The 12,402-nt window shown below is 39.9% G+C and overlaps 1 protein-coding gene across 2 annotated transcripts in view; it reads left to right on the forward strand.

Moving 5' to 3' along the window:
• Positions 1–12,402, forward strand: part of LOC113172008 (receptor-type tyrosine-protein phosphatase N2-like) — a 146,565-nt gene that overhangs the window by 69,159 nt on the left and 65,004 nt on the right. For both annotated transcript variants that reach the window (XM_026374785.2, XM_026374786.1), the window contains one exon: positions 9,530–9,594. In XM_026374785.2, the coding sequence (XP_026230570.1) occupies positions 9,530–9,594 (65 nt within the window). The remainder of the gene's footprint in view (positions 1–9,529; positions 9,595–12,402) is intronic.

Raw genomic sequence — 12,402 nt, forward strand, 5'->3', positions numbered from 1 at the left:
AGAAGGATATACTTATTTAGGATGACCATTTTTTCTAATAATCTAATACGAACTAATTGGTCCAACATGGTGTCGCTGATACTTTTTGCTGCTCAAAGGTGTCGATATTCAAGCGTAGACTCATCGACTTTCCTTCTTCCCCTTAGCACGTTGAGATATTTCCATTGCAGTGCATTAAAGAGTCAAAGCTCGAACTCTTCATAGTGGCCAGCGTGTTCTTATGTGCACAGACACAGATGAACATCTAGTGATGCAGTACTCCATTAACCTGTAAAAAGCAGAGGTGGGTGATAAATGAAAAGCTTTGAGTACATTTTCAAATTTCTGAGTAGACTACGTATTTGCATAAACTGGTATGCATTGTTTTAAAACATTAAAAGAGCTGGTCAGAACCAGACCTGCAGATCAGACGGTGAAGAAAGGTAAGTGGCTACAGACAGCACCACCTCTGTCGGCTCTCACTCTGTAACATACTCCCCCAGTCGGCCAAGAAGATGAGTCATGTGTACTGTAAAGGTCATCCATCAGACAAAGAGAGAGAGGAGTAAGGCAGCAGAGCCAGATAGAAAGGGGGAGAGTGATGGAGGAGGGTGGCGTTAAGTGTTGGCTTTCCATGTCAATTTTTCTGTCAAGAGCATTAAGTAGGGCTTTTCTTCTCCTGCTGCCTCTTCTTCTTGCTCTCACTCAGCGGTATCACCTCTGACAGCAGGATAGCATCGAGCCACTGTAAGGTAATTTTTCTGCCTAGATATTAACATGGAGGGTAATTCAATACGAGGTTAGGAAAAAAAACCTGATTACAGTGTGACAGTATATTAAAAGATGTGAAATACTATATTTATCTTACATGAATCAACAAGAATGTTCTGCTTTGAAATGAGGGAAAAACTTTATTTAACTTGAAGAATTTTCTAATCAGCTGCAAAACGTTGAACCTGGCTCAACTATTCCAGGAACACATTGTCATATCACCTGGCATCTACAGACGTGCTTTTCCTTTGTAACATTAAGGCTGGATTCCTGCTTTTTACCTCAAGGTTTTTATAGTTACCACTTGTATTGTTTTTTCAGAGTTGTTTTTGAATATTCCCAACCATTCTCAAATGTTTTGAAATGAACTTATTTGTAAATGGAAACATTCAGTTGTATTATCTGATCCTGTAGTATACATTCCAGTTTTGTGACTCTGCCATTATTTAACTCTTTATGGTTGTGTTTAGACACCTAGTTAAGGTTAGAGAAAGATGAGAGCTTATTAAACTTTAAATTAAACCACACTGTTTCTTTAACCTTTTCCCAAGTGCTTTTCTTGCTTAAACCAAACTACTCTGTAGTTTCAGTCCTGATCATTATACGTCCACCATCCACCCCAACGACATCTTTCTTTCTATCTGTTAATAAATCAAGCACTTCATTCATTCAGTACAACAGGTACATAGAGTATATTTGGTAGAAAGATCTAATCTCAGTTGCAGTTTAGTTGCATTGGTAACTCGTTTTTAGGAGACAGGATTGGAACATGACACATTTATAAAATTACCTGTAATTATATTTTGGCATGCTACCACATTCAGTCACACACGTTGCTTATCTCACTATGATACGGAGCCATGTCACCATACCCTGTGGCAGTCTGCTCCCACCTTCCTACTGACATTTTACAAAGGAATTGCAGTCGGCTACATTTCCTGACATCGGTACTCTGAGTCCCTTTTCTTTATTACTTCTTTGATTACTGTTGCTACTTGGTCTCAGGCTCCAGCCCTTTGCAGCTTCTTGGGCAGAGCAAGGTTTACAGTTATACTCCACAAAAAGTCTTGGTGGCTGTTAAAGGTTTGTTGTTTTGTTCTTCAGATAGAACAGCAGCTGAAGTCAGCCAAATGTCACAATGGGTGGGGGGGGGGGGGGCAGGAAAACATACATTGAAACTTATCAAGCCTGAAGCAGTTTCCATTTGATTGTCTTTAGTCTGACTCTTGTTTCACTGCCATTGGACAAATGTTTATCAAAATGTGTTTTTTGTCCCAACAGATGCCCTTTTCATAGCTTTCTTGCATTTCCAAGCTTCACCTCCATCTATGCTAAAAACTCCTCCACATTGCTTCTGATGCAACTGTTGGGCAGTTGTCCACAAATCCTGTGATTGATGGTTTGATTCCCAGTTCCTTCTGGCCACATGTCAAAATGTCTTTGGGCCATGTCTCCTTAATTAGAATCAACCTACCAAACTATTGGCAGTAGCTCACTCAGTGGTATTTTTGATCTTGTTGATCAGTCAGGTTAAAATAATAGTGTTACACAATCAGGGCAACTTAATTGCTTCCAAAAGGGCATCCACAGAAAGTGCAGCAAAGAAACAATGAAGACACATAGTAAACTATTATTCTGGTGCCAAAGCTTATTAAAAGAAGCAATTCTACAAATTGATTGTTCTGATGCAGTAAACTCTCTCCTCTCTGAGAATAAAGCAAAAGATAAGAATTATTTACACAAAATATCCGCTGCATGTTGGTTCGTCCTGTTTAAAGAGGCATGTTACCTTTCCCAAGTCCTCCGTCCCTCACTTCTCAGCTGGATGATCCTAACTCAACTCAAGGAGGTTTGATAGATGGCGTCCCAGGTTTTGCAGCCTAGTCTCCAGAACCTCTAAGTGATCATCATGTGCCACTAATCAGACCTACAAACCCACTCAAAAACGCTGTGCAGTGGTTGGAGGTTGCAATGGGAAGATCAAGGATTTAAAAAAGTGGCAAGAAAATAGAAGTGAGTACATTTACATTTACATTTAGTCATTTAGCAGACGCTTTTATCCAAAGCGACTTACAAGTGAGTAAAAAAGGGAGGCGAAGAAGAAAGGAAGGTAGACCTTTGAAAATGATGGATGGAGATGGAGCAGGCAGGACAGATAAAGTGATGCAGAAAGGGAGGAGTACATGTTAGAAATGTTAGCAGATAATGGAGGAAATGTTATAAAAGGTAGAAGAACAGAGACGACAAAAGAGACGGACATGAGGCGGAAAAGACCCGAGATCACTTAAAAATAACTCGGTGATAACAGTTTATTATCACAGAGTTATTGGTTGACTTGGAAGCAAAGGAAGGAAAGGGAGCAGGATAGGAGATGGGGAAGGAAGGAAGTGGGGGAAAGGTTACTGGATGCAACAGTTGCACAAATCCAGTTTGTCATCACACTTTTGGAGCCAGAATAGGTTTAATTTCCTTTTTTCCTCCCCACAAAGTGCAGGTCAGTTCCATTTGTTGAGGATTTGGTTTTATGACTCAAGACTCGATTTCTCAAAGGTCAAATCCACTTGGGGAATATTAGTTTTCCTTCCCTTTCAGGAAGAAAACCCATCCCAGCTGCTCTAGGGCCAAAGTGTACCATGTATGTGGACGACGAAAAACATCCCAGTAAATATGCGTTTAAATTTTAAAGTGTGAGTGGCGACTTGCTAATTAATGCTTGTTATTGGAATCCAGGTTCCAGTCTCAGTGCAGTGAGGCATCTGATGCAGGGTCATTAATTGTTGTGGGTGGTTGGGGTATGTTTTCCTGCCGGGGTCCCCGGTGTCATATCAGCTTAATGAATTGTTTATGTAAACTAATAGAGGTGTTTAATACCTGCCTTTCAAAGTGTGAATGAATCAAACAGAGCTGAAGCAAAGAGCTAAATGTCATCAATTAAAGCAGTGAACAGTGTTCGCAACAAGCCAAACAAACACATTATAGTTGTTGTGTAACTGCAACCGGTTAATGCCTGGGTACAACCAAACATCCCCATCAAAAGAGTAGACTCAGTAACCTGGAATCTAACGTTATTATATCACAGCAAATTCTGTGAGAAGATGTTTAATATTGTAGCTGTGTTGTGTTCAAATATTGTGACTTTAATTGACACCATCACATTTCAAGGCCAGAATTTGGAGGATGAGTAGATGGCAGCTCATTCTTTAGATGTCTGGTGATTAAATTTGGGTTATCCGTTGCTCCTAATAAAGATTTTCTTCTATACTGACAATAAATCCAAAGGTATCACTCAATCTGCAGCTCAATCTGCAGCTCAATCTGCAGCTCTGCTGAGTTATTCAGGCTCCTGTCCTCAGTCTCTCTCCTTTTGTCTTTTCTTTCGTCTCTTCCGCTCTTTTCTCTTCTTCTTTCTCCTCCTCTTTCCACCTCGTCCTCCATCACTCTGTATCTTTCACTCTTTCCCCCACCGTCTATCACCGTCTCTCGTCCTCTTTTCTCTATATCTTCACAGCTCTCTCTCTCTTTCTTTCTCTCCTCTCTTAATGGTCTCTTGTCCCCCAGGTGGCCCTGGATGCCATTTCGACCCCCTGCTTTTGAATTTAATTACACATGGCATTGTCTTCATGGAGCCCACCCCACCACCCCCTACACCCACACACAACCCAAGCCATTGCTGCTGCTTAATACTGCATCCTAGATTACTGCAGGCAATAACACCCAGGGGTGGGGGCGTTGGGGGATCAACAAGGAACAGATTGAAGGCTGAAAGGTTGATATCAGAAATCAAATTAATGCAAGCGAGAGTGAAACCATATCTGATTAAGATGCTTTTGAAAAAACGATGGGCAAATTTCTTTTGGCAGAAATACTTGTGATGTTGATTATGAGATGAAAAGTTAATTTGCAAAAACTTAGAAGTATATTTGTTGGAGAGAAATGTCTGCTCCTGTTCTATCTTTCATCACATTACGCAGTAGTTAGACAAAATAATGCAAAGACTTCATTAATGACACTTTAGCTTTGAAGGAACAAAATTTTAATTATAATTAATACATTTTCTGAGAGTACACTGACACCACTGCATGTCACGTTCCCACATGTATTTAAAATGGCTCACACATAATTTAAGAACAAAACTCTTCAGTAGGCTTCTGCAATCAGCGTTTGTCACCTTAATAAATGTATTTTCTCAATTCTCTTGGATTTATCTCAAATATAGTTTCCATTTAGTCTTTTATTTATCTGCAGTAGCTATTCTTTTAAGCTGCCATGTGTTTTTTTGTTTTTTTTTCTTCGAGACATTTTGTGACCATTGGACCAGATCTTGCAGGGATGCAGGAAAAAATAGCTAGCCATATGTATTAATTTGCCCAAGGATTGACACTCTCAAGATCAACTAATGTGATTATATCCTGTACTGTGTCACTGCAGTGATGGCGCTGCACTGCTCTCCCTGCCTTTGGTTTTGAAGGATTGTTGTTGTTTTCTTCTCATTATACGGCTCACGAAATGTACTCGGGAAGGTGAGTGAGTGGTATGGATGTTTGCTGGGTGGGGGTGGTTAGTGGTAGAAATAACAACCCCTCAGTGCTGCAGAAGCATCTATTCTGTTAGTCCAGTACTCTTGGAGCCAGCCTGGGCCTTTCCCTTTTGTCAACAGTGAAAAATGAAGCATTTCTGAATCCCCGGCACTTGCTGTGTTTCCCTCTAGGCGCCTCAGATACATTGAGTTAACATAAAGCAAAATTCAGGACAAGGGTGGCTCGGGTGACAAATGAAGCGCCTCCATGTGTTTTGGAGGGAAAATAAAGGGGCCCCTTTTTGTAGAAATGAGATTTGGTTGTCGTTATTTCCTTCAGGCCCTATTTTTTTCCCTGCAGTCCAAATGTATCTGAGAGCTACAATGGAAGATGGAATATTCTCGAAATGGTAAAAAGAGAATAATCAGAGTATAGATCATTTGCCTTCAGTTCACTCTGTCTGCAGTCCATCGCTGCTTCATTCCCATTTTGTCACATTACAGCTTATTTTCACACTGCGCTGCCAGACAGGCTAAAAGAAAAGTTGCCTTTCGGTCTGATCACGACACCCAGCCCATTGCAGCTTCTTAAAAATGGATCCAATTTGGGCTTTGGAGAGAAAGCTTGCTGGGGTACAAATGAGGCACCTCAGCTTTCCTGTTCATGAGCAGTGCTCTCATCCGACTTGGACTCATTTGTAGTCTGCAGGAGAGGAGAGGAATGGATGGTTTGGATAGCTCTTGGCTATATTTCGGAGAGGCCGCAGTGCCACGGTGTTGGAAGGTCCAAAGACTTGTCGGCTAATTAGAAGGAGCTCACCGCCTGTGATGTAGTCACGCTCACTGGCCATGTGGCAAGTCACTCTGGGGAACCAGGCAGGCTCCCATGTTGCTGCAGAGTTTTCTGATTCCCTCCCAATGAAAACGCTGAGCACTTTCATGTTTGTTTGTGTTTGGGTGTATCAGACTTTTTGCTTTGATTTGGTATCAGGAATTAAAGGTTTGTGTGTGGAGGTGTTTCTCTCTGTGTGTGTGAGCCTGTCAATTAGGCTTTCCTGCAGATGCAACTTAAATAGGTTTTGCCTCACCAATTACCAAAAGCACGCAAGGCAACAAAGTCTTTTTCACTGAGTCTGGTCTCAAAGTTGTTTAGTTTAGAATCTTTGTCTGTTTCATTTAACTTAATTAATCCGTTCAAACATTTTGGACAAATCAGTGAATCGGCACCACAAGAACTATTGTTTGAAAGTAGGTGGTAATACCTGCTGTTTCGAAGAAACTGCACCAACAAAAGCACTGACAACATCAGATGGAAACATATACAGCAGATTGTATCTATAAAATGAAAGTAAGTTAAAACTGCAATAACATTATTTATGTGAACAGGACAGTGCTTATGGCTCAAGAGGCCACAAAATAAACTTCTCATCAAACTTCAACCTTATTTCTCTCAAAATGAAACTTTTCAGATCAAGATGTGATAAAATTAGATTGGTCTGTGTTATTTGACCAGCAGCATGACACCAGCTTGAAACTACCCTCTGCACTTTTTTTGGAAAGTGAGTGGATGTTTGCTTTGTGAACCGCACTCAGTGGTGGAACCACGACCAAAACTTTGGCTTCTTTCTTTTTCCTGATAAGATGCATGGCCGTGTTTGAACATCTCGATGTGAAACCCTGATGTTTCCTTCATGTTCTCTAGAGGCTGGACGCTGGCCACAGTGTTTGTGGAAATCAGCTCACTGTAACTGAATCACTGATTTCACTTGCAGAAGCAAAATGAATTTGTTGAACTAGCTACAGCTCAGGGTACAACAGCTACTGTACGACCACCAGTGGCCTCGTGTTTTACTGAGCCACAGTTTGGTATGCCTGAGCCTGGATGCTTTGTTACATCCTTTGGTGTTGTATGTTGACTTTCCTTTAGCATTGCTTTATGACTCACAGAGATGTCAGTTGACTCCTACCTAACTAATACCTAAACTGAACCCTGAACTCTGTGTGCCTAACTCCAATGCAGTCTTGGTGCTTAAAATCAATCCACACTGTAAGTGATTGTTTTGACAAGAAGACTGAGAAGCAGCCATCATCCTTACCACGGCGTCAATGACTGACCCACCTGGTGCTTAAATGCTAAGAGTGAGACTAACCTTACACATCTCTGCGTTATGTTGAAGAAGGTTTTCTTCAATACTAATTCAAATAGACATGAGCTACAGTATAAGTGTCGCAGTAATTTAGTAAAGTGGCTTAAGAATGAAGTAGTAGTGAAGAAAGTACAGCTAAAAAGAGTTCAGTCCAGCAAAGCAAAGCAAACCTTTGACCTGTAAGTGAAAACATCTGAAAGGTCCCAAACAAGAAGCAACCAACATTTCCAGAAGCAGAACCATTCAGATGCTTCACTGTGAACAGAAGAAGAGACAACCCCGACAAACCCATTCTGCCACTTCAGCTTTTATATCTCGCTGAAGGAAGCTAAGCCTGGAGTTTCTACCCTCTGACAGCACTATTAAGACATGACGGCCCACTCACTATCAAACACGAGGTGTTCATACATCTCTGTCCCGGGCCTGGAAGTCGACCAGTCAGGCCATACAGTAATACTACACAATGGTTTCATTACAGCGTAGGCATCAAATAGTACTTACCGTAGTAGTAACACATGCACAGATCTGTAACTTAGGTGTCTTTATTTTTAGGTAATATAGAAAGTAAGATCTAAAAGTTTATCACTGTGCTCACTGGTGAATGATGATCATGGGCTGCTCATTTAGACATTGGTGTTTAAGGACAGGGTTGGTAGTTACATAACACATGGCATAAATTACCTGGCAAATTATGCCCTGACAGAGTGAACGATAAGTATAAAAGCTGTTGGTAAATTTGGAGGACTATGGCAGAGTCAAGGCTCACTATTTGCATATCCTTCATCTGCCTGGTGTGTCAACAAAGGAGCCTCTCTCTCTGTCTCGCCACCGGTGTATTCAGATGCAAAGCAAAGTGAATGTAATTATGTATCCTTTATTTTTTTCATAACATTTTGTTCTGGCTTTAATATGTGCTCTGCTGTGAATTTAAATTGTAGCCCTCCATTTGTTTCCCTTTAAGACGATGAAAACAGAGCTGTATGCAGGGTTTAATTCTATTATGTGGAAATTTGTTGTAATATTTGCCTGTTCAGGTCAGGTTAAAAATTCATATTTCATAAAATGAAGATATGCTACAGTAATAGCTCATTTGGTTCTGGAACGATAGAATTTATTGTAAATCCCTGTGGAGGTGTTGTTGGCCTAATTTAGTAAACGTTTGTATTTGGAGAACCTTAATGATTTCACCACCATCCTTCCATCACATCTTTACCAAAATACAAAAGTTAGTATAGATCAGGAGCTCAACGGTTAAAGGATGATGTAAAGTGTAAGTGTAAAGGATAGTGGTTGTGAGATAGAGATGGGAATATGGAAACTTACAGACACTGGAAATTCTCAAACAGAAATTTAGTGGAATCTGCAAGTATTTTAAAATTAGAATTAGAATAAACCTAAATATCTAATTTTTATATTTTCAAACCAATTATTGACAGAACCTATAAACATTAGTTTATTGACTTAAAGTCTTAACTTAAAATTGAGTGGATTGAAGAGAGAGTTCACTCAACTTGTTAAATTAAGTTAATAAAATAAAAATATATTATTAGTAGACTTCCCATCATGCATTTGTTGAGTTAATGCTCTCAAATCGTTTTTTTAGTTCTTTAAAGAAAATAGCCATGCTTGAATGACAACATATTGTGTCATTGTTACCACTGCACTATCCACACTAAAATTATGTTCATGGTCTTGAATGAATACGAATCTTGATTTACTGAATACTATTTATATTTTTTGTTTAATAGTTACTTAATAAGGAAACATTTTTTTGTGTGTGTCTCAGTCAAGGGCAGAGTTTAAAAGGAATTGGGTGGGAAAAACTGAGAGGTTACCACATGGTTGTGAACACTAGGTGCTAGATGTGTACAAGATGCTAAGCACACTTAACGTAAATTGCTGCTGTGTTGAAAGGTTGCTGCTGTTTTTTGCTGCTATAATAATGATGGTCTGTTATGGTTAAAACTCACCAGATTCACAGTGGCATCCTACACCAGGAGTGAGGTTTCGTTTGAGACTGTGTCTTTCTAATAGATGTGTTTTCATTATCACATTATCTTCTAGTGTTTTCAGTCCATTCATGGTTGTTTTTTTCTGTGTTCTTTTCTTGCTGTAGTTCAGCAGAAAGTGGCTCTGGAGAAGGAGGCCAAGCTCAGTATCTTGGAGGCCGGGGTTGCAGATGTAAGTACGATTTTCTATTTTATGACTGTTTTTAAATCTGTTTCAGGTCATGATAAGAGTCAGTGTTTATCAAAATAGAATAAAAACCACCAGAAATATGTGGACATACAAAAAGTGTGCCAGAGGTGTGTTAAGGCCAACTCACACTTTCTGCTTGTGTCTGTGCTTATATGTCACCAGCCAAGTCTGCGGGGGTCAGGACAGACTCCCTGTGCACCCCAAACATTGTGTGTCTGCAGGATGCTGTAGAATGTGTCCATGTCCCCAGTTGTAGTATAAATAGAAATAGAAATGTGTGAGCATCTGCAGTGTGGGTATAAATCTGTCATAGGTCAAACAGCTGCTGATTTAATCAGCCTTTAGTGATGTTCAGCAAGATGTTGGGTGAAAAAAGCACAAGGGACATTTGAATTAAATTCAGTTCAATTTTATTTGTATGGTGCCAAATCACAACAGAGGTCATCATCGTTCTATTTATTTGTTGTATGAAGATTTTATTCAGAGGAGCCATTTCTTCTGCAAGTAAATTTTTCAACATACATTTTCTTATTTTCTAAAGAACAGAATTTCTTTTACCTTTCTTCTTATTGTTTGTCACTCACTGTGTATGGAGCATCCTTTGTAATTGTACTTCTTTAAATCGATATATGACAAAAGTAACAAAATAAGCATCTCAACAAAAAGGACATTCTCAGTGTTTGCCACCTGTGCCGTCCATGCCACCTCTCTCACCCTTTCTTCCACATGGTTTTCATCTCTTAGCATTTCAATTCTCCACCATCTCGGCAGTAAATAGACTGCTGAGCATCTGCACTAGCCTATTGATTCAAGAGTTAGTCTGCACCGTTGATGGCACGCCATTCACCATGCTTATCAAAGCTGCAGCAGCAGCAGCAGCAGCAAGGTCTCAGAGAGAAATGGTTGGAAAAGAGGAGGAGGAGGACAGAAAGGAGAATGAGAGAGAAGTTGGCGAAGTGGGGGAAGGTAGGGCTGGAATGGACGGTCTATCAAGCTGATCAATACTTAGCTGCAAACAGGAGCCAATTATGGCCAATCGAACCTCTGCTGTAAGAGAGAGAAAAGGAGAGAAGCTGAGAAAATCCCTCTCCATCACAGGCTGCCAGGAAAAGCAAAGACCAGTCTGTGAGTCTCAACCTGCAACAAAACATCCATCATCACCATATACAGTGTTTATTATATTTTTATCATACACTGTAAAATAAGAATATTAGCATACTACATCACTGGTGACAGGTTAAAAATATAAAAAAGAAAAGTTAGTTTCTCAAGTGCAGAGAAGGCGATTAGTTTTCTCGCTGACACCCAACCCGACACTGTGAGGAAATTTTCAACAGGCCTGCAGGTTTGAGTGTTGGCTTTATTTGGCAGGCAGAGAAATGAATTCTCATTTTCTCAATGATGCCTGTGTATATTTGAAATGAAGATAACATGAAAATTGATTGATCCCTGTGGGGAAATTAAGCTTTTGCAGCAGCAAAGGTAATGGGGGAAGAATAGTACGCAATAAAGACAAAATGGTCCAACACTAAAACGGAACATAAATTATAGTGGGGTTGTATAAATGTATGCGCCAGACAATCTGATGCGTTAGCTGTAATAAATGAGGAGGAATTACATGGGTAAAAGTGTGTCAACACAGATATACAAATAAAAGCAGTTTAAAAAAATGTATACCAAGAATTTTAGGAAGAACGTTGAGATTGAACATTCAGTGTTTACACTGTGGTGAGCAGTAAGTTGAGGTTTCTGAGACTTATTGTCAATTTACATCCTCACTAACTGTGTAGTCTCACAAAATGGAATGGAATGTATGTATCTGTGATGCATTAGGTGATTGTGTATTTAATTTTAATTTTTTATTGACTGGTTATTTTATTGTGAGGTTTTTGGGGGCATTTTAAAGTATCTACTGTATACAGCATTTATACACTCAGAGATCAGAGGCTCAAATAAAACGGGGCATAGGGAGTCATTTGAAACTCAGCCTCGCTTACTCATAGATACTTATGTGGTTTTTCTTAAGTAATAGATTTCAATAACCTGAAAAATTAAAATCATTAAACTAACAACATATGAAAGACCATGGGAGCTTTTAGTCCAAATGGTAGAATGAAGATGTCTCCTCCGTCCATTCATCCATCCATCAATTTTTAGCCACTTATCCGAAGTTGGTTTGCGGTTGGAAGCAAATCATTACGGTAACCCAGATGTACTTTTCCCCAGCCCCTCATGGGGGATACCAAGATATTCCCAGGTTAGATGAGATATATAATCTCTCCAGTTTTCTGCGTGTGCCCTGTAAACTCGTCCCAGTTGAACTGGCCCCTCCAGTGGAGGGAGCCCAGGAAACCTGCAGGTTGCTTTGGATAAAAACATCTGTCATATGACTAAATGTAAGCATTACTAGAGAACATGGACCATGGAATGCATCTGAGCAGGGCAGGGGGCATAATTTCAAAGCATGAGGAGGAATTAGGGTATAAGTGTTGGGGGAGTGCTGAAGTATGAGAAACAACATTTTTATTCTGACACCACTGTGTGTGGGGTGTGTGATGCATGATGAACATGCACATATTGAAATATGCATGATTTGATGGTTATAGCTCTGCTGATCCTGCTTCGGTTCCACATGTCTGACTAACATCAGCAACAGTTGGCACTCTGGGTTCTCAGCCGAAAAATCTGTATCGATTTCTGACTCTATCTTTTCATTTTTATGATCTAGGGACTATGGCTATAAAACACTAAGCAGCTGTTCATTATGGGCTCCCAGCATTGCCGCATTAT

The sequence above is a fragment of the Anabas testudineus genome, chromosome 17 (assembly GCF_900324465.2).
Source record: "Anabas testudineus chromosome 17, fAnaTes1.2, whole genome shotgun sequence".
Lineage (NCBI taxonomy): Eukaryota > Metazoa > Chordata > Actinopteri > Anabantiformes > Anabantidae > Anabas > Anabas testudineus.